Consider the following 20,882-nt stretch of genomic DNA (forward strand, 5'->3'; position numbering starts at 1 on the left):
AGCAAGTCGCTTCAGCTGGGAGAGCCTCTCCCGGAAACACACGAAGCTTAGAGCACCTGTTGGTCCCCAGCCGCCCCAAGGACTAGGGGTCTAGGGGAGGAGGCAGCCGCCTTGAGCCCTGAAGGAGGAAGATGGCAAACCCTACCTTCAGCCCCGTCCACTCTCCACCCAGAAGCCTTGAGATAAACGTTTTTTAAGTGTGTGTAATCGCAAATGTATATTACATGTATCATATGTATTAAATACACATACATATTAAAGCCAGGAAGGAGACCTTGAGCAGGCTGGGGAGCCCTAGCCGACCCCCTCGATCTACCTTTCCCCAGAATCTACCGCAGACAACGACTCGAAAATCCCACAGCCCGCCTGGGGCTCCTTCCTCCTACTACGCCCAAATCTACCGCTAGGTTGTCGAGCGGGCTCTCCCGCTCCGCCGGACGTGCAAAGCACGCATGCACTTCTTCCAGATTGTTTTGTCAATCCGGGGACCTGCATTCTCACTCTCCGCTCCCGAACAGCCCCCGCTTCCCAAAGAGCTATTCCTCTGGTGCCAGGTGAGTGGCGGAAATTTGCAACGTCTGGTTTCCAGGGAAGATGCGCTCGGCGGACTGGGCAAGGGAGCCTCCCAGGGAGAGTCTGCGGTCGTCGGTCTGATGCAGCGACTGCTATATACATTCCTAATAAAGGTGCAGGGAAGCTAGACCCGCCCCTGGAGCCCGGGCGCCCACACTCCCGGCGCCAGGAGGACACTTTTCCCTTGATCCCGGGGAGCTACAAGGAATTTCACCACAACATTTGCATACGCCCCTCCCCCGGCCCCGCCCCTAGGTGGCGCGGGCGCGCCGCCGAACGCCTGCGCCGGGGGTGCGGGTGGGGGAAGGGGCGAGTCCTCTGAGAGCCGGGAGGGACTCGCGGCGCTGTGATTGGGCGGCCCGGACTCCGCCTCTGGCGCATGTCATTAGCATCTCATTAGCGGTCCGCTCGGGCTCCCGAGGAAGCCTCCGCCGCCAGTCTGAGGCAGGTGCCCGACATGGCGAGTGCTGTGCTGCCGAGCGGATCCCAGCGTGCGGCGGCGGCGGCGGCGCCTCCCGGGCTCCGACTCCGGCTTCTGCTGTTGCTCCTCTCCGCCGCGGCACTGATCCCCGCAGGTAGGTGTGGGCGCCGACCGGCCGGCCCCCGAGTCTCCTGAGGCACCCCAGGAGCCGTAGCCGCGGAGGGGGAACGTTTCCATGACAACCTTCCCCCACTTCCTAAACCCGAGCGGGAGGGAGCGCGGAAACTCGGGGCTGCGGGGCCGGCGACCCCCTTCTCCCTGCCGCCTGGCGTGAGCTGGCGCCCCGAGGGATGGCGCTCCGACACCTCCTCGCGGGCTTGCGCGGGGAGAGGCGGGTGGGGACGGGGGCCTGGGGCGCGAGCGCCCCGGGGAAGGGGTGGGTCGCCAGCACCCTCCACACCTCCGGACCCTCCGAAACTCAATGCCGTCCTCGTAACTTGGAGGTCCTCCCGTCCCCCGGGCTGCCCTTCCGCCTCCGCCTCTCCAGCGGGCCCCCTTTCTCCATCCCCGAAACCTCCTCGCGGCTGAGGAGCCGCCGCCTGCGGCGTGATTCCGCCCCGGCCCGCAGGACATCCCCAGACTTGGCCGGCGCCTCCTGCTTTCCCCGCGCTCCGCCTTCCCCCGCGGCCCTGGCCGCGCGTCCCTGCCGTGTCCCTCCGTCCGGCTGCGGGTCTCCTCGGCGCGGCTCCAGGCAGCGAAAGTTCCCGGGGCCCGGCCCCGCGGGGTCGCTTGCTGTCGCCGCCCCTGGGAAGGAGCCCGCAGCCCGCCTGCCCCGCGGCGTCCTCCGCCACGAGTGGGGGCACCGGATGTCCAGGCTGCGCGTCCTTTTCAGCAGCCCGGGGGCGGCGGAGGGAGCGCTCGCGGCCTCTGCGGCCGGCGGGCCCCCTGCGGGCCTCCGGGCGCCCCCTGGGCGCGGAGGCGTCTCGGGAATTGGTCCCGAGCGGCTCTGCACGCCCAGCGCCTCCCCTGAAGACGCGGAGCCTCGGCTGGAGCACGACGTGCCGGGCGCGTTGGCGCGGTCGGGAAAGAAGAGGGCAGTGTTCGCTTTTGTTAACAAAAGGGGCCGGAGCTCTGCCCCAGCGCAGAGGCCGCCGAGTGCCCCCTGCCTCCCCGCCCGCCGCCGCCGCGCTCCGCGCGCCCCGGGCCGCCTGCCGCGGGCTCCGGGCGGGAGCGGGGACTGCTGGGCGCCGGGCGCGGGGCTGCGGAGGTGCAGGAGGAGCCGCCGCAGGGCTCGGCGCCCGCGAAGCCCCTCCTTGCCGCTCTGGAGCTGCAGGACCCGCGAGCAACAAGTGGCGGAGGACACCGAGAGCTCAGCCCACGCCTGCGGAGCCCAGACCGCGGCCGGCGCAGCGCTGGGGCCACCGTGCCGCCCCCAGGCGCCGCTCGGCTCGGGCTGTGCCTTTTGTTTACACGCTAGAGGACACACAGTTACGTAAACACCGCAGGAGACACTGTAGGAAATGGGGATGTACGGGGTGCTAGCGCTGGATTTGGGGGATGCGGGGTCGGTCGCCTTCCCCCGAAGCTGGCTTGCAAGGGGGCTCGGCTTGAGGAGCCGAGTGCGGATGGGCAGGGGTGGGAGTGTGGCAGCAGCTTCCGTTCCAGAGCGCAGGATCCTTTCTTCCATGCTCCTGTCTGTCTCCGGATGTTGTTTATTGGTTTTCCTCTGTGAATTCTTAATTTACGAGTAACGAGATAATTGGGTGCAGCCGATGCCGGTGTGATTACAACTTCATTTCGGGGGCTGCCTCTGGATGGATTCCGTACAATGCTCCTGAGCGCGGCCCCTCGTGCGGCCGCGCGGCCCGGTACACGTGAGCGTGAGTAAAGGCCGGGCAGCTGGCTCAGGAGGCTGCAGAAAGGGGCAAGCTCTGGTCGCGGGCCGAGCCTTCTGGCTAGGGTGGGGGGCGTGCAGGGCCGCGGGGCAGCCGGCTGGGGCTACGTTGGGCCTCCTGCTGGCGCCCGCTCGCCGAAGGCACCTGCTTGAGCGGCGCTGTGTGTAACTCTCTCGCGGTAAAGTTGCCTCGCAGCGAGGGATGTGCTGGCTTGTCCAGGAGCGGCCTGGAACTCAGCCGTGCGTGTCAAAGCTACCAGGACACGCTGCTGCCAGTTACCATGGAAGCAGCTTCTTGCTCCTGTGTACATCCCTGTTTGTACGCTGTTATCAGATGGTGTTCAAATTGGAAGGTAATTGGGTTTGATTTGTAGTGAGGGGATGAGATGACTTTGTTTAAAGCTTCCCCCCCACCCCCCATTTTCATGCTTTTTTTGTGTGTGACGAGTTTGAGAAGGCGTCTTGGTTCCTAGGCTCCGAGAGTAGATTTCGGGCGGGCACCTGGGGACTGTTAGGCCTCAGTCCTCTCGGTCCCAGCTTTCTCGGAGGCCGTTAGTTCCCACTCGCAAGGCTAGGGAAACCTGTTGGTGATGCCTCCCGGCTTTATTAGCTGCTTCATTCACATCTTCTCTGGGATAGCCATCGCCTTGGTACAGGAGTCCGTCTGGTTCTGTCTTCCCCTGTCACTGGATCCATTTGTGTCCTGAAGAAAACCTCCCATCCCTTCTGCGGCCTTAGGATGAAACGGTTATTAATGAAATGCAGCCAAAATGGGGTTGTCTCGGCGTAGATCACACCTGTTAAACGTTTTAGGTGCATGAATGATGTTCCCCATCCCAAGTGAGCCGGTGGTTGACCACCCTTCCCCTCTCCCCCTTTACGTCGTCGGGCATTAGAGAGGATGGCAGATGGGTGGGGGTTTGTGGTGGGGCTGAGCTTTGCGTGTTGGGGCCTGCGGACCAGGTGGAGGGACTGTGCAGAAGAGCCCCCCTGCTGGTGTTGCCTTTTCCGCACCAAACTGAATAGCCGCAGGAGGGACTTGCACTTGTCCGTGATAGCTTTGATAAAATATCCCTCATTAATGCCACTTTATATTTACAGTGTGTCACTGGAGACGCACAAGGCTTCATTTAGTGACTTGTGTGACGAGACAAGCTTGCATTATTTGCCTGGGACGTTTTGCAGGAACAAGAGACCCATTGAGCTATCTTTTGAAATGAACAAATATGGAAAAAGGGGGGAATAAAAGCGCAGGCAGTTCTCTGGAACAAAGAGCTTTATTCATATGGATGTTGTACATGCTTTATCCAGTTCCCCCAGCGGCCCTCCTGGTAGAGACGGGAGTGGGGCCGGGAAGAAGCCGGCAGACTGGACGCTTCCGCCTCCTCTCTCCGTCCTGGCTTCTCGTCCTAATCTGAGCTGTTGCTCCTTGACTCCCTGACTGCTCATCTCGTTCCACTCCCTCTAAAGCCCCGGGAGGCAGCAGGTTCCTAGGTCTGAAAAGGAGATTTTGAAGTCCTTTCTCCCTGCTCTGAATTTCAAGAGAATAAAGTGCTGGCTACCTGTTGAGATTGATGGTCGTTGGAGGTCGAAGGGAAAGAGAGTGCCTTTTCTATGACCTGTGTCAAGAAGTGGTTGATAGCAAATACCAGACTGGTAAGATGTCTTGCGGTTGTAATGTTAACTTTATTATTTACTTTTATAAAGAAATGCTGTGGACACCAAATCCAAAGTTGTCATTATCATTAATGGTGCTCTTGGAGTTTTTAGTGACTTTTGCCCAGACTGGGTACATTTTTGGCCTCATACATAAGTGATATTTATATTATTCTATGGCCTGTATGTTGCTAAGTGAGTTTCAGGCTTTAAAAAAATTAGTAATATTGCTGTAAATATAAACTGTCCCATTCATTGGGTTTCTATATGTGACATTTTAATACCTAGTTGGCCACTTATAATTTACATTTGAAAAATGGTTTTGTGTATTTAGCCCCCAGCTTTTTTTTTTTTATTGTGAGACTCTTTTAAGTTGGGCCAAACTAATCAATGCTATAATTTGAATGGAAATTTGTTAACATATAAAGAAAATTTGTAAGAAAAAATCCAAAGGATTCAAATGCTGTCTCTTTTTCTTGGGAAGAATAGTACTGACCATTCTGCTGGGTGTTTTTAACTGAAAATCCAGCACAGAAAGGAGAAATCACACAGCGACATCTGTTGCAGAATTGAAAATTTGCTGCTTTGAGTTGGAAGCAATTAGTCCCACATAAGCACCTAATAGTATCTGTGTGTGTGCACTCATATATATATATATATGTATATATATATATATATACACACATACATATATGTATAGACACATATATGCAAATGTACAGAAACCCATTCAATGCAATATTCATATTCACATTTAAATTTAATGTGATGTAAATATTAAGTTAATATTCTTAATAGAATATGTAACATTTTAACACCAAAGCTCTTTTTCTTAACATTACCTGTTGAAATTAGAGATTCTTATAATCGTGGAATTTCTGAAAGGGGAAGGGTATTAGAAATCATCTTGTGAAATTCCATTATTTTGCGGTAAGGCAGCCAAAGACCAGAAAGGGAAAGTCCTTGCTTACTGCTGAACTGAGGCTAAGTTAACCATGCATCCTGGACGGGGAGCAGGACCCTTGATGTCTAGGCAGTGAACCTTCTATTCCACCTCCCAGCAGGGATGCCCAGAGAGGGATATGGATCACAGGTAGACAATACCTTGGCTAGGAATAGTTTGTATTCTGAAGACAGCAAGATTCATTGTTGTGTTCTAGGTAATAAACCCATGGATCAGAGGAATGACCTCTGGGAAGAAAGGACCAGTTCTTGGTAAGATTGTCTTTGGTGTTGACAAATGATTCTGAAACCTCTGGACTTACTTTGACAGCCACAACGTGAATGTTGTCCAGAGCACCTTCATAGGTGAGAGCACTGGGTTTATGTCACTGTAATAAGCCAAATGCGTGAAAACTAGGCTTCAGAAGCCTCAGCTTTAGATTTTTAAGCTTTCAATTTGTCCTTTGAAGGATTAATATTAACAGTAGAACTGGTTGCACATAACTAAGTAAAAAAGGAAGGGTTCTTAAGTCAAGAACAAGGGAACATTGTGATTTTCTTACCAGTACTCACTCCTTTTCATTAAGCAGAGAAAAAGCTGAGAATAATGTTGTTTTAAAGCAAAAACATTGTATTTATTTTTGTAAGATGACTTTTTAAAAATATTGATCATATTTAATTTTTTTATTTTATTATGGAAAATTTTAAATATACGTAAAAGTAGAAAGAATGCCATAATTAACCCTATTTGCAAATCACCCACATCGGTAATCATTCACCCACGGTCCGTCTGTCCTCTGTATTCTGCTTCTCCTTCCCAGGCCATTTTCAACAAATCCTGGACATCCTATCATTTCCTCTGTAGTTTAGAATGAGTCTTCTCTCTGTAAGACGCAGCCTCCTGTCTCTTCACTTCTACCCGTACTCACAGTATCGGTAGCTGGATGAATGTCCATCTTGTGAACTGGTGTACAGAATCTGTGTCCTACCTTGCTGTTCTGGGGAGGGTAGGCAAAGGCTTATTACAAGTAAGGCAGAGGCTGGAGAAGTCAGAACACCATTGCCCCCTGCGTGGAGGGGACCTTTTCATGTGGCCTGATTGATGTTGACCAGTTTTGTTTGGATTGGATAAGATGAGTTTTGTGGTGTGCAGTAATTTTAGCTAATCCCTCAACTGTGGTGTGCTGTGGAAGGCACCCACGGGGAGACTGGCCGTGGCCAGATGTTCTCATGATGAACGCTGTCCATCCCAGCTCTAGGAAGGGCTATTTTAGTTTGAGGGCTGTGGGATACCGTGTTTGTATCTTTATCTTTAAATGCCTCCATAGTATAAATGCCTTTCATTTTGTGAATATATGACTTAAAAAGAAAAAAATGTCTTCCCCCGACTTCTAGCTGGCTAAGTGCTGATTTCATCCTGTTATTCTGTAACTGAAGTGATCACAAAATGCTGCCTTTGGTGTGGGAAACCCATAAAACAAGCTGGAAGTATTTGGGCCTTGTTTTTTGTAGGTTGGGAGTATGGAGTGGTAGGGAGAGAAAAGGTTACTGCTTTTAGTATTCGATATTTGGACCACTGATTTGAAATATGAATTTTTAATTTCAGCTACAGACATTGGAATGCTTCAGTATTAACATCTGAACTGCTTTGGTTTCTCGGAAAATATGTTGGTTCCATTTTCCAAGGTTCATGAAATGTGAGGTGTGTGTGTGTGTGTGTGTGTGTGTGTGTGTATGTATGTATTAAGAGGTTCTTTCTCAGATGTATTTAATGTGGACTATAAATCTGAAGCATTCAGTGTTTGGTTTCTGGCCAAACAAGTCATTGCACATGAGATGGTTCTGAGGGGTCTGAGCAGCTCTGCCCAGGTACAGACCCGCCTCCTGAGCCGACCGTGGTGCAGGGAGGCCCAAAGGCATGCCTGCATTCATAGTGTGGGGAGCGCCACTGAATCGGATAAAAAGCCTTTGTTTGGAAACCATCAGTGAAGAAGGAACCTACTGGAATGTTTTTAATTACAAGTGGCACCTCCTTGTTGAAATTTCAGAAGCCACAGTTCTTTTTCAGAGATTGGAATTGCAGGCTTCAGCCAGCGGCTGTTGTGGTTAATGGGCAGTTTCTCTTTGAACATCTTCCAGTGCTGGTGCTCAAAAGCTTTGGTGCAGTTGGGCTTAAACTGGGGTTAGAAGAAAGGGAGATGGAGGTATTTATGTAAATGCACAGCAAAAGTGATGTGCGGCCTTTCATTATTATTCAAAGAGAAAGTTGGCAGTAAGGTTGAGAGCAAGCTGGCACTAGGAAAATCCGTGGTGACTGACAGGTGTCTTGAGTAGGGTAATTATCTCAAGAGAGAGAGAGAGATGTGGGGTGGGGAAAATTTTTTTCTTTTAGTAGATGTTTTACTAGCACATACTCATTTGACCCAACATTTTGATCTAGATATTTCAGAAATGTTAAATAGGCTTGAAATGAAAGTGCTGTGATATATATTTAAATGTTATGCAGTGTTTGAAGATGATATTACAGTGACATGGACTTTTAAAAATGCCTAGCATAAGTGTCTTGCTCTCGGCAGCCTTTGCTGGTAAGGTTGGGCTGGAATTCCCATTCCTCTCCAGCCGCCCAGCACTGGGCTGTTACATCAGGTTGGAGTTGGGTCACCAGGTCCCTGGAGCCGTGGGAAGCAGTCTGCCTAAAAACAAAGGGTTCACCGGCCCCACCTCTCACCGTCTGTGCCAAAACTCCGCTCAGCTAGGATTAATCTACAAGTTAACATGTCAAAAATTGAATGTTCATCTTTTCTGTCATAGGTATCAACTTTTCTCAAAGTCTCCATTATTGCAAATGACAGCAATGTTATCCTGGTCTCCAAGGCCTCTAAATTTGGAGTCTTTTCTTCCCTCTTTAGCTTTTGCTCTTGGACTGGAATAAAATGGAGCTGATTGTTCTCCACAACATTTCCCTGGAAGCCTCAACATCCTCTCCAAACCGTGTGTTACCAGTAGAGGCTTCCTAGCCAGTTCTCCTGACCCCAGCCTCTAATCATCAGGGTGTATGTCTGCCGACCACAGTCCTAATTCTTTTCTGGACAGTGTCATGACGTGGCTCTTTCAGAAAACCTAATCTGAGATTCTTGCTTCTTGCATCAGATTCCAAATCCACACTGTTTCATCTGTAGGTCGCTTCTTCCTCAATTGCTTTCTCCCTTCTCGCTAATTGCCCTAATTATTACTTTTAAGCCCAGTCCTGCTGGGACTGGAAGGCTGCTGACTTGCCGTGGAAACAGGAAGAAAGTGGTTCCACCGATTAGACTTCAGCTGGTTGCCTTTGCATAAAGCTGCCCTCTTACCTGTCCTCTTAACTCTTTAGGTTTACAGGTAGGCCTGCCAATCCTCCTTGCCTACCTTGAGAAGGAACATCTTCCATTGCATCTTTAGTTTGACTAACAGGTGCTGATTTAAAATATATCCCAGTACAGATATTTCTTTTTCTGCTTTATAGGTATATACATGAGTATGTATCTTCATACAGGAAGCCAAAGTGTGCAGATATTATGGCCATTATTTTAATGAAAGTTTTAAGCTTTAGAATGCTGTAAGTTATCATCTGTTTAGTATATGTGTTTGAATGTGGGCCTTTACTACAGCAAGAAAGTGAAATAACTAACTAAACTAATTACAAACTGGCAAAGTAAGACTTTCAGACAAATAAATTGAGTCCTTTAGGAGTAGGCAGGCTTGCGAAGCATCGGCACAACCAGAGGGCTTCACCTGGAGCTGCTGATTCGGCATAAACACAGTCAGCTTGTCTGGCGATCCAGAAGTTACCATGTTGGAAGAGTGTTTATTTGGTGCTCGTTTGGTGTGTCTGGTTACTAAGAAGTCCCCACCTGGGCAGGCGGAAGGACATGCTAGGCAGCGTTTTAACTAGCCCCGACTTTGGGGACCGTGTCGCCTGACTGTATGAATGCAGCTGTCTCCTGGATCGGGGCAGATTGGGTCATAGTCGATGCCATTGGGGGTGAATTGTCACTGGCTTAAGAAAAAACTGGAATCTTCGTTTCCCAGTCTAACTGCTGAACTTGTTATCTGAAGGATCTTGCAAAGGCTTTATCTGGTAATAATATCTGCCACAGTTCTTCCCTTCTTTTTTTTCCCTTAGCTGGTGTCCTTCCCCTGCAGAGTTCAGTTCTTGCAAGTACAAGGTTATGCAGCTGTGCAGCATGATAATTCCGTGATGTGAAAACTTGATCATCCTGGAGTATTTTGGGACGGTCTTGGGGAACAGGTTGTGTGTCAGATGCCTGTGCATTCAGCTCTTTGCTCAATCTGCCTGTGATGGGCCCAGCTACCCAGCCCTTGTGCCTAGTCATCAGCTTGATTCTCTCTTCTGAATAGGAAAGGAACATTTGCTTCATTCTCTTGCAGAAACCCTTAAACAATGAAAACTTCAAAGATAGGGAGAAAAAAAGCCCAGGTTAATTTAGTACTAAATTACTGCTCAAATGGTTTTATCTCTTAAAAGGTTCAAGTAGAGATTAGCTTAAATGACACTGAACTTCACTTTTCCTTGTGCACCTCTTGTGGGCACACATGTGTCTCCTTTGTTTTAGTTTTGTCACGAACCACACAACTGTTTTTTGCTGTTACTTCCCCCTCCTGCAGCCCGTCTCCCGTCTCTAGGCCAGCATAGGTTACAGAACGCTAAAACCTCGCGCTTTACTCGCGTTACAACAGCGAAAACACTTACCTTACAGGGCGTTAAAATGCATTAAGACTGTCTAGGAACGTGCTTGAGAGGGCAGTACAGTCGACCCTTGAACAACGTGGGTTTACCTATATGCAGATTTTTAAACATTGAAGTATAGTTGATTGACAATAGTATGTTGGTTTCAGACATACAACATAGTGGTTGAAGAGTTACATACATTGTGAAATGCTCACCCCACCATGTAGTTACCAACGTATGCAGATTTTTTTCAATAAATATATTGGATAATTTTTGGGTATTTGTGACAATTTGAAGAAAACATTTTCTTTTCTCTGGCTTACTTCAGTGTAAGAATGCAGAATATAATATACATAACATGCAAAATACATGTCAATTGACTTTGTTATTGGTAAGGCTTCCAGTCAACAGTAGGCTGTTAGTAAGGCTTTTGAGGAATCAAAGGTTACATGTGGATTTTGGACTGTACAGGGGGGTCGGTGCCCTTAACCCCTGCATTGTTTGACGGTCACCTGTATTTTTATATATGTGACTTAGCTAACACAGCCACAACTTAATGATGAGGTAATTTATGTTTGGCTAGGAGTACTGCTAATCAACATTTGTAAATCTCTCCCATGTTTGTGAAATTTGGGGATACAGGACAATGCTCTGTGGGAAGGATTAACTCAGGATGTACTCAGCTGTCTCTAGGGTGGGACCCAAGAGCAAAGGGGCAAGAAGCGCCCCCCCCAACCCCCGGACTTGAGTGTTTCTGGGAAGTTAATGGCATTACCCATTAACTTGGAGAAACTGACAGCGGTTATAACCCCACATTTCTGGGCTTTCTCACATGTATGGGACTTTATTATTTTACTTACTTAGTCTTTTATATTTGATATATACTGTATTTAAATAAAAAACTTGTATTTCTGTAGCTAACCCATAAGGCACTTAGCGAGTAAAGGAGAATTTAAAAATCAATTCTTCTTAAATTGAGTATCTGCTTTTGTACAGGGCGTTGTGTCGGGTGCATTCATGTTTGGGTAGGTTGATGCCTGTGTTCCAGAAGGCCACAATCTGTTTCTCCTCAGCTTTTATTTTGAAAAATGCCAAGTCCACAGGACAGGGGAAAGTATAATGAAGGTATCCCCTTACCGGGGCTCATCACCTGCTAACATTACCCGTTTTTCTCTAGCTGTCTAGAAGTGTGCACACATACCTTTTTTTCCTTCTTCTCCTAATCATGTGAAAGCAGGTGTCGGGCGTAGTGATGCTTCACCCGCGAGTTCGTCAGCCCACAACTCCTGAGCCGAGGACGTTTCCTAGGCGAGCTCAGTGCCGTTATCACACTCAGGAAGTTCAGCACGGATTTGGTTACATCACTGTGTGTTTCTTTGTCCTCCCTGATCCAGAATCTGTCAGAAACCACACATCGGATTTGGTTTTCACGTCTTTTCGTCCTTTCATCGGGAGCTGTTCCTTGCCCTCCACCGTTTTTCCTTAAAGGTTTTTAGGGAGTAGGGTGTGGTTTTCGCGGGGTGGACATTTTGCTGAGTCCAGATGCGCTGTTTCGTACAGCGTTTCAAGGCTCTGGATTATTTCTCTTAGTGGCTTGGCTCCGGTCACAGGCGTGAGCAGGAACACCTGTGCCAAGGTGCCACCGTGTCACCGCATCGCTGTGAGAGGACCTGGCAGCATTTTGTCCTGTTAGTGGGGATGGTAGGTTTGGTCCGTGGCTAATCTAACTTTAGACACTTAACTCAGATGGACTGGCAGATTGCTCCATTTCTGCCGCTTATAATTAATAAGTAATTTGTGGGATAATTCGAGACTGAAGATCCTGTTCTTTGACAACATTTCACCAGCACTGATAAACCTTGTCTGAAGCGAATACCACACCTGTGGCTACCCAATGGTGACTCTCTGATTCTGTCATTCCTGCCTCGGGTAGGCGGAGACATGCTGGGGTAAGGGAGAGCTTGCCTTTCCCCCTCCTCTCCGTTTTTGAAAATCACCATGGATTCATAGATTAAAAAAAAAATTGACTGTGATGTATTTCATTACAGTCAAATTTGGCCAGTGGAGCCCTTCAGTCTGGCTCTTGTATCCTTCTGATGTATCTCCATTAATTTTTAAGTACTTTCTTATTTTATATTATAGGAAGATACTCAAGCTCACCTTTATTTTTCCTGCTCCAGACCTGGAATCAGTTATTTTTCCCAGAAGTCCTGGTTCCTTTTAGTGGGGGAGTGGTGTTTGGATAACCAAAGAACTGTGCTCATTGCTATTGACTTGGTTCAGTGGACAGAACTGGGGTGTGGGTGTGTGTACATATAACATATACTGTAAATAAAATTTTGTTACTTATTTATATATAAACCCTATCCCTATATATTTTTCATTCACATTTAGTCTTCAAATAATGAGTTTGTACTGATGCCTTTAATTCCCATCTAACACATGGAGACTCTCTCCTATTCCTTCTTTATGATATTCTCCCATGGTGAGAATCTTGGTTCCCAGCCACACCAGTGTCTTATAATTAATACAAAATAGTTAGGAATTACTCCACCGAGACCAGTGTAGACAACAAACCTACCCAGTAAAGCTCAGGATTTTTGCCATTCTCTTTGCCTTTAAAATAGGCAGGCAGTACTGTGTTCACACGTTCACAAATGAGTTGTGTGTGTGTGTTACCAATTAGATGTACAGTTAGGATCGTTTATTTCTGTTTATATTTAATATTAGTTTCTTTTTCTATCCTTGTTGATTTAATTATATATTTTGAACATGTAAATTATGAACATGGCTCAAAAATCAAAACTGTATAAAGAAGTCTCATTCTCTCCCCTGTACTTTCGACCCATTTCCACCCACCTTCCCATAGTGCCCAGTTCATTCCTTTCTTATATATCCTTTTGAACAAATAATAGTTAGGTTTTTTTTTTTCCTTACTTTTCTACAGACTGTGTTAATATCTGCCCATAATCTCCTAATTTGACAAATCCTGGATTCCCATGTTTATTTTGATGGTTTCCTTGCCTATGGCTTTATTTTACTTGAGAAGACATGTTTTTTTTTCTTTTACAATCTTTGTTCCTCTTCTGTTTCTTCCTTCCAGGGTAATAGTTCTCTTTGGGTAGTTAGAAGAAGTCTGTTTTTTTTTAATTCACCACATTACTTGCAAGAAAATAGGGACTGCCTTTTTTCATGTAATACAACGTGTGCCTGATGCTTTTTAATAACCAGGCCTCACCTTGTCTCATCAGTCATCTTTCATCCTTCTTGTCATCCAGTTAATTGGCAAATCTGTGTCTCAAGCTCAAGTGCCTCATTTCTTCCCACCTTTTAAAAAAAATTGCGTTATACATGCTGTATAGTGCACAGCTCTGTGCCTAAACCTCAGGCCATCTTCTGAAACTCCCCACTGGGTGTCTCAGTCTGGATGTTGCACAGTTATCTCCAACATGTTAGAGACAAAAGAGCAACTGTCATTTACTTACGTCTTCATTCATACTCATTCAGTCCCCACTGTCTCCCTGAGAGGAGGTACCTTCCTGGTTCCGTTTCACAGACAGAGAAGCTGACGGGTTGGTAGGCCTCTGATCCAAGACGCACACACAGCGCACGGCAGCGCCAGATCTGTCTTCAAAACCCATCATTTTAAACACTTACCTAGCTTGTCCTAAAATTCACCATTTCTAAAGCTGCACCTAACGGTTTTCCTCCCCACACCTCCCTCTGTCCTGTGCTGCCTGCACTGATGAAGGGCTCCACCGGGTACCCAGTGAGTCAGGCGCATCCAGGACCCTCTTAGGGCGCTTCCTCCTTTGCCGTCCTTCCCCCTCTCTGAGTTACTAAGCCGGTCCTATCTCTGACATTCACTCCTGTCGTTTTACTGCCACTGTCTCAGTTTACCCTTATCCTTGTGAGGAGGAAAGTCGATTTAAACCTATATTAGAGGCCTTTAATTGGTCCATTCACTGCGAGTCTCATCCCTTATGATGCATCCTTAACGCTGCTCTAGATGGATCTTTGTAAAACACACATTGATTGTCACTTTCTTGCTTTAAATCTTTTAAATGTCTTTGTGGTGCCTGAGAAAATGAAGCTCATACGCTTAGAGCATGGCCCTTCGCACCTGACTTCTGTCTGCCTCTCCAGCTCATCTCTTGCCAGCTGTACGCCCCGTGTTCTGGCTTCAGGGCTTGGCTTCAGGTGTTGCCTACCATGTTCCCAGAGTAAACGCGGGTCTCTCGGGCCTCTCTGCCTTTTGATGTTCCTTGTCCTGAAGCACCTGTGTCTGTGTGGCTGATTCCCGCTTGTCTTTGGAGATCAACTCAAGCACCAGCTCCTCGAAATTTCATCACCTCCCAGGTTTGTTAGGTGCCATTTCTTGGGCCCCCTTTTCTGTACCTCTCTAGGGCTTTTCCTGACTTGGCTCTTTCCTTCCAGTCTGTGTCCTTCTCTGAATTTCCCCGGTTCCCTCTGTGTACCTGTGCATTTCGTGTTTATCTAGCTTCTTTGCGACAACAGAAACGGCTCACCCTCTGCTCGTCCATGTCCGCATGTTGAAGTCCTGTGCGTACCTGAAGACCCAGGTCCAGTGTTTCTTTTTCAGATCTTATATATTTCCAGCCTGAATGTAATGCTTTACTTTCAGTTTCCACTACCATTTCTCCAGCCACTCCATGGCATTTAATGCTTCTTACGTTATTGCACGTTGACATGTATCCATAGGTGTGTGTCCCCCAGCCCAGAGGGACTTCTTACACTCATCTTTGTATAGGCACACAGTATGTGTTCAGTAAACATGTGTTGGAGCAGGGAGTGAGTCGGGAACAAGGTATCCATTGCCCCTTAGATCATTTCCAGCCTTTTCAGCGTAAATGTGAACAGAGAACACGATGATATTAACTCATTCTTGAAGACCAGTATAAAAATGAATCATTCCAAAAGCTGTTGATTCACTCACCATTTTCCTGTTACACAATCGATCTCCAATATGTATAAAACCTATCTTTTCTCATTTGTCCCGAATACTGGTAGTTGGGGTATAGCGTTTGTCCTAGGCCTTTGTGTTTGTGAATTCAGTGGTTCTCTTAGCATCAGCTTTTAGAACTACAATTCTTAGTAGAAGCTGTTCGTTCACTCATAATGGATGAAGGGCTGTTAACATGCCTGACTTTTTCACAGCCTGGGGGACGGACTTGTAGTCTGCTTGTTCAGGTGTGGTTGTTGGGCAGTTGTTGGAGGATGTGGACCCCCAGCCCAGAGAAGAGAACCTCTTTCCCGTTTGTGTAATCACTCCACAGTCCTGTGACAGCAGGTCTCTGAGTCATTGCTGAGACCACACTGGCACTTAAGAGTTGAAACAAGAAACCAAGAAAATAATCTCTGCAGCCATCTGCTCCTCTTCACCTCAGTTTTCATGAGAGTCTGGTCTTAAAACTGAGATAAATCCTCAGGAGAGGCATGGTGAATGTAGGGAAATTTAAACCTCAGGGGAACAGTTTTCCTTGTACGGTAATAAAGATATATGTGGAGTCAGTGGCTACTGGATCAAAACTAGATCACAGTAGTTGGATCAAACATGAGGAATGGCTTGTTGCTGTGTTTACAAAGAATGAGACAGGTAAGGCATTCTGTTTTGTGGCGATGCTTCCACTGTTCGTGTGACTGTGTAGTGGGTGCTAAATAAGACTGTGACAAAATTAAGCTTATAAAATTAATTGCCTGCAACTGATCTAGTTTTAAATAGCTTTCTTATAGGTCTTACATGGAAGGTGGGGAGATGTCATACGCAGAGGGGGAGAGAGTTTGCTAACATTATCCTTTAATTTAGGAGAAGTTTGGAGTTTGTTCTTTCCTGTGAGCACAGAGGTGGACTCCGCTCTAGCCAGAGTTTATTGCTATAATATTTTTTGAATGTATTTGTGACACGGATATATCTGTGACCTTGTCAAGGCATTTTTGAGGGGTTGGGGGAGCCAGCCTTGTTTCTCAGTGTCAGTAACTCTAACTTCCTGGCACTACTGGGAGGGGGAGGTGGACCTGTCATAACGTGTATTTTATGGCGTCTTTCTAAAATGTTACCTTCATATTCATGTCCATCCATCCGGACTTCTCTTTTCCCTGCCTAGGGCGTGCATCAAGCCTAGTCTGTGTTTGGTGCTTTAAATGCTATGAATTATGGAGAATCGTATTTTATCGATGCTTCCCTTGAAGCTGTATAGCTCTGTATTGTCTTAGGTTACACAGCTTGCATTTCTTAGGCTTTGTGTGTGGATTACTGCAATTAGTTGAGGTTTTGAGCAGAATGACAGATCTCCTTGGTTTCTGCCATGTGCCATTTTTTCCTTTCTTGGTGGACATTTTGTCAGAGATTGCCTTCTTAAGAAATCCTTCAAGTTAGCAGCATTAAATTCTTCCTTCCACCATAAATCTTGGTAATGTATCTTTTTCAGCATGACCTACTGTCAAGTAAATAATGATTTGATGGTGATATTCAAGAGAAATTATATCTTTGAAATACAGATTTTGTCAGTGTGTTAATTTGCAGTGTATGATTGGTATTACCCACAGAAAAGAAAAGATTAGTTAATCAATTTCTTCTAGAATTAGGTGGCTAATGCTTCAAGCATCCTATTTAAAAACAATTGCTTCTAGGTCCTGGTGGCGGGATTGCTTATTTCATTATTCTGGTCATTTGCATGAAAACAAGTTGATGATTTTTTTAAAATAACCACTCTGTTCAGTTCTCCTTTCCTCTCCAAACATTACTCCTCAAGCATTATTTTCCATTCATGCAGGAGCATGAATCAGGCCTAGAAAGTTAGAATTTCAGGCTAACATAGTAGCAGAACTTTTCTTCACCTTTAATTTTTTTAAACCAAAATGATTTGCCATTTTATTATTAATTTACCTATGATTACCTCTCTTTATCCTTGTTTCTAAGGTGAGTGCATACAGAGTTATACTTTAATAGTATTTTTTTCAAGGTTTTAGGAATTTTAAAAATGGGGTCATCACCTTGAAGATTGGACCTGAACTTTTTGTGAACTAAAGGGTTGGAAAAGGATAGACTTAAGAAAAGATGAATATGTAATCTACTTACAGTGGAATAACTGATCAGAGTTCATTCATTTTATCACATTTATCTGGTGCTAATTCCCAGAGCATTCTACTATTTCATCATGAGAAGCTCCACATTTATATGTTGGATCTTCGTAGATTCCGGAAAAAAGTGCTTCACTCTTTTAAAGAGGTTTGGAAACCGCCGGCCTGGACAGAACGAGTCCCTCCTGTCCCAAACAGTGGGGATGAGAGTGCCAGGCAGGCTTCCGAGGGCGCCTCGTCTACGTTTCTCCTCTGTTCATACTCTCTTTGGGGCCCTCGAAGGCGTGATGTTCCCACCTCAGCCGAGCCCGGGACGAGGAGCTCGAGTCTTAGATCGCTGTTGTCGCTGTCTTTCCGTCAGAGGGACCTAAAGGAGGGATCTTGGAGGTAGAGTGTAGAAGGCTTTCCATTTAGATGGTCTTGAAAACTGGGGTGATTTCCACTGAGCAAGATGTGAGGTGAAAGGGCATTCCAGGTTGATGGAGAACCCCACGACAAAATAAAGGCTTACCAGCAGAAAATGTGGAAGGGCCGGTGAGAAAAGGGATTGGCAAAAGAGAGCTGGGGGCCAGACTGTGGGACACTGTGAACCCCGAGTTTACATTGGATTCGGGAGTTTTTGGGGCTGTCAGAATTTTGAACAGTGAAATATCAGATTGGTGCTTTAGGAATGTGATTCTGGCAGTGGTTTGTGCTTTGATGAGAAATGAGGGATTGGTTTGGGGGTATAGTAGTTCAAATAAGACTTAATGATTTCAAGTAGGGCATTGGAAGAAGAATGGAGGTAGAATTGATTGGATTTGGTGGCTAGCTGGAAATGGGTATTGAAGGAAAATAAAGACTAGAAATGAAGGTGTGCTTTGATTTTGAACTTGAGTAGTTTAGGAAAATGGCTATTCCAATGAACAGAAATAAAAATACATGACAGGTTTAGTAAGGGAAGACAACGAACTTGATTTTAGTTATGTTAGAACTTGACTGCCATTAGAACACGGCAGAAATGTTTACATGTGGTTTCAAATGTGGTACTAGGGTTTAGGGGAGAAGTTGAGAGCTAGAGCTACAGATTTGAAAGTCTCCTATAAAGAGTCGATAATTAAGTTCATAACATCATGCATTGATTCAGATTTGACACACATCCCTTGAAATACCCAGTGTGCCGAAGACCGTTAGGTGCCGGAGACCAGTGCGTGTAGAACCTTAAGGGGCATGTCTTTTAGAGGACAGGAAAGGTGCTCTGATGACCCCTGGGAAGGACTAGTCAGGGGACGGGAGGTGAGTGTCGCCGCAAGAGGAAGGAGGCGTAGGTGGGAGACAGGCAGGCTTGATGTGGGGTGGAGTTATGAAGTGGGGAGGGTCACCTCGGCAGCGAGGCAAGTCTGTGGAGAAGGTCATGTAGGAAAGAAATGCGTCAGGGGACTTGACTTACCCAGTCACACAGCGAGGACGTGGCCGCACCGCGACCAGGCTCCAGGTTGCCGGGCTAGCGCGCAGTGAGCCCACCAGGGCATCAGATTGTGCCTTTCCCGGGGTAGAGGGGACTGTGGAGAGCCTGCTCAGCCCGTCCATAATACTTAAAATGCTTGATTAGGATTCTTGAGGTTCTGGTGTTGAATAAGAGCAGATTAATGAACCTCACAACTGTCCTTGTATTTCATATAATGAAAGACAGTGTTGGCAGGCGCAAGTGTGGAGGAAGAATGAACGGAAGCTGTTTTTCTGGAAGTGTGCTGCTTTAACAGCCACCACCGGAGAACAAGAAATCCTAGTGTAGCACAGGGAACACTTTTGGAACGGCAGGAAGAATCTAGGTCAGCTTAACGGCAATTCCTATTCTTTAGGTAGATTAATGCTTGCCACCCCGGTTTTCAGCGTGCTGTGTCAAGTCCAGAAAGACCGTGCATGGTTCCTTAGCACATATTATCAGCAGGGGGTCACGGATTAAATTGATGTGTGGGAGCATTTTGATTTACAGTCAAGTAGTGAGAGTGTAGCTCAGGCCTGATACAGCAACCTGCTGAGTTAAACTGTGCATTTCCTGAACTCTGCATAAAAGATACATCCTTGTGGAAGTTTTGCATATTACTTTTAGAAGATGACTGGTCTTCTCATATGTAGAATGGTCAGAAAGTAGCTCGGCACCCCGAAACAGAAGCTGGCAAGTTTGGTGTCTTTTTCCCACCCATGCTTCTCCCGCACTGGTCAAGAGAACTTTTTGTGATGATGGAAATATTCTGTGTCTGTGCTGTCCAGTGCATGTGACCACTGAGCACTTGAAATGTGGCTAGTGCAACTGAGGTGCTGAATTTTAAATTATGTTTAATTTTAATTAATTTATATTTGAATAGCCACATATGGCTAATGGCTACCATTATTGGGCAGCACACTAGACTAAGAATTAAAAAGTCAAGTTCTCATGATCGTCCATAGCATTAACCTGGGGAGGAAGTGAGAAGAGAGGTTGGGGTAGTATATCAACATTCACTCCAAATTCAGTAGATTTGGGTTGAATCTTGGGCTCAGCTATTGTGGGCATCCAAATTGTGCGTTTCTCTCTACTTCTCTTTTGCTTTCCATGTCTAAAGCTTCTAGAATATCTTAATTATCCTTTCTTCATTTGAAGAATTATCCTTTTTGGCCTTGAGGGGTATGGCTCATGTAGTGCGCAGATTAATAGCTCTAGCTTTGTCCTTAGAAAGCTCCATCTTGAAGGTGACTGTTACACGTCTGTGCTGCCGTATGCCAATTCACATTGTTATCTTTTTTTTTTTGGGTGATGCTGAAAGTGAGTGAAATGTGAAAAAAACATTATTCATTTTAAATAGTTTTGACTGCCAGGTTAATGCGACTCTTAAGTGGAGTTTCATGAGGTCTGGCCATAGTAACTGCTTTTAACTTGATTTAAAGTTCTTAAACATTCTGAATTGCTTCGCCTAATCTTTTTATCCTGAACGTACAATTTTCAGGCTCTTTTTTATTTTCAAATCCATAACTGACAGCTGCTTAACACCTCATTCAAATAGTTTTTAAGAGTTTTAGAGAAAGGTTGGGACAGACTCGATTTACTGACATCAGTTGGATTGAGATACTGCGGATTTAAAGACGGTAGAGAAGGGAAGGGGAAAATAGGAAGTAATTACTGCACATTCTCCGCTTGCCCAGTGACAGTGGTTTGAAGCCTAACAACTAATAAAACTGAGAGGCAGCAGAAGGGCTTTGAGTTCTGTTCGAAACTTAACACGAGGAATGAATATTCCATTTGAAAACAAAACTTCCGTGTGTGATCCCATTTGCCTTACTGCATTTTAAAGAATACTGATGTGAAGAAATGTATATGTACGAACTTCCTCGATACATGTCCTACGGATTCAGTGAGACTGTCAGTTTCCTGAAGGAGCTGACTCTCCGGGGGAGTCCCGAGGTCCAGGGCACAGTAAATATTTCTTAAGTGAAATTGACCATTTTATAAGAAAAACAACGTCATGAGGTCTTCCATCTCTACTTCCAGTGACAAATGGAATCACCCTGGGACTCAGCTCAAGAAGGCTCTGTGCTATAGTGAACGC

At 46.4% G+C, this 20,882-nt stretch overlaps 1 protein-coding gene across 7 annotated transcripts in view; it reads left to right on the top strand.

Annotated features, from left to right (window-relative positions):
- The first annotated feature begins 987 nt into the window (after window positions 1–987).
- Window positions 988–20,882, top strand: part of CADM1 (cell adhesion molecule 1) — a 309,393-nt gene continuing 289,498 nt past the window's right edge. For 4 of the 7 annotated variants that reach the window (XM_036992727.2, XM_036992728.2, XM_036992730.2 and 1 more), the window contains exon 1: window positions 988–1,148. In XM_036992727.2, coding sequence (XP_036848622.1) covers window positions 1,031–1,148 — 118 coding nt within the window. In that variant the 5' untranslated portion in view covers window positions 988–1,030. The remainder of the gene's footprint in view (window positions 1,149–20,882) is intronic. The other 3 variants (XM_036992731.2, XM_036992734.2, XM_073239754.1) reach the window with 2 other exon arrangements.

This window comes from Manis javanica, chromosome 6 (assembly GCF_040802235.1).
Source record: "Manis javanica isolate MJ-LG chromosome 6, MJ_LKY, whole genome shotgun sequence".
NCBI classification, from domain to species: Eukaryota; Metazoa; Chordata; class Mammalia; order Pholidota; family Manidae; genus Manis; species Manis javanica.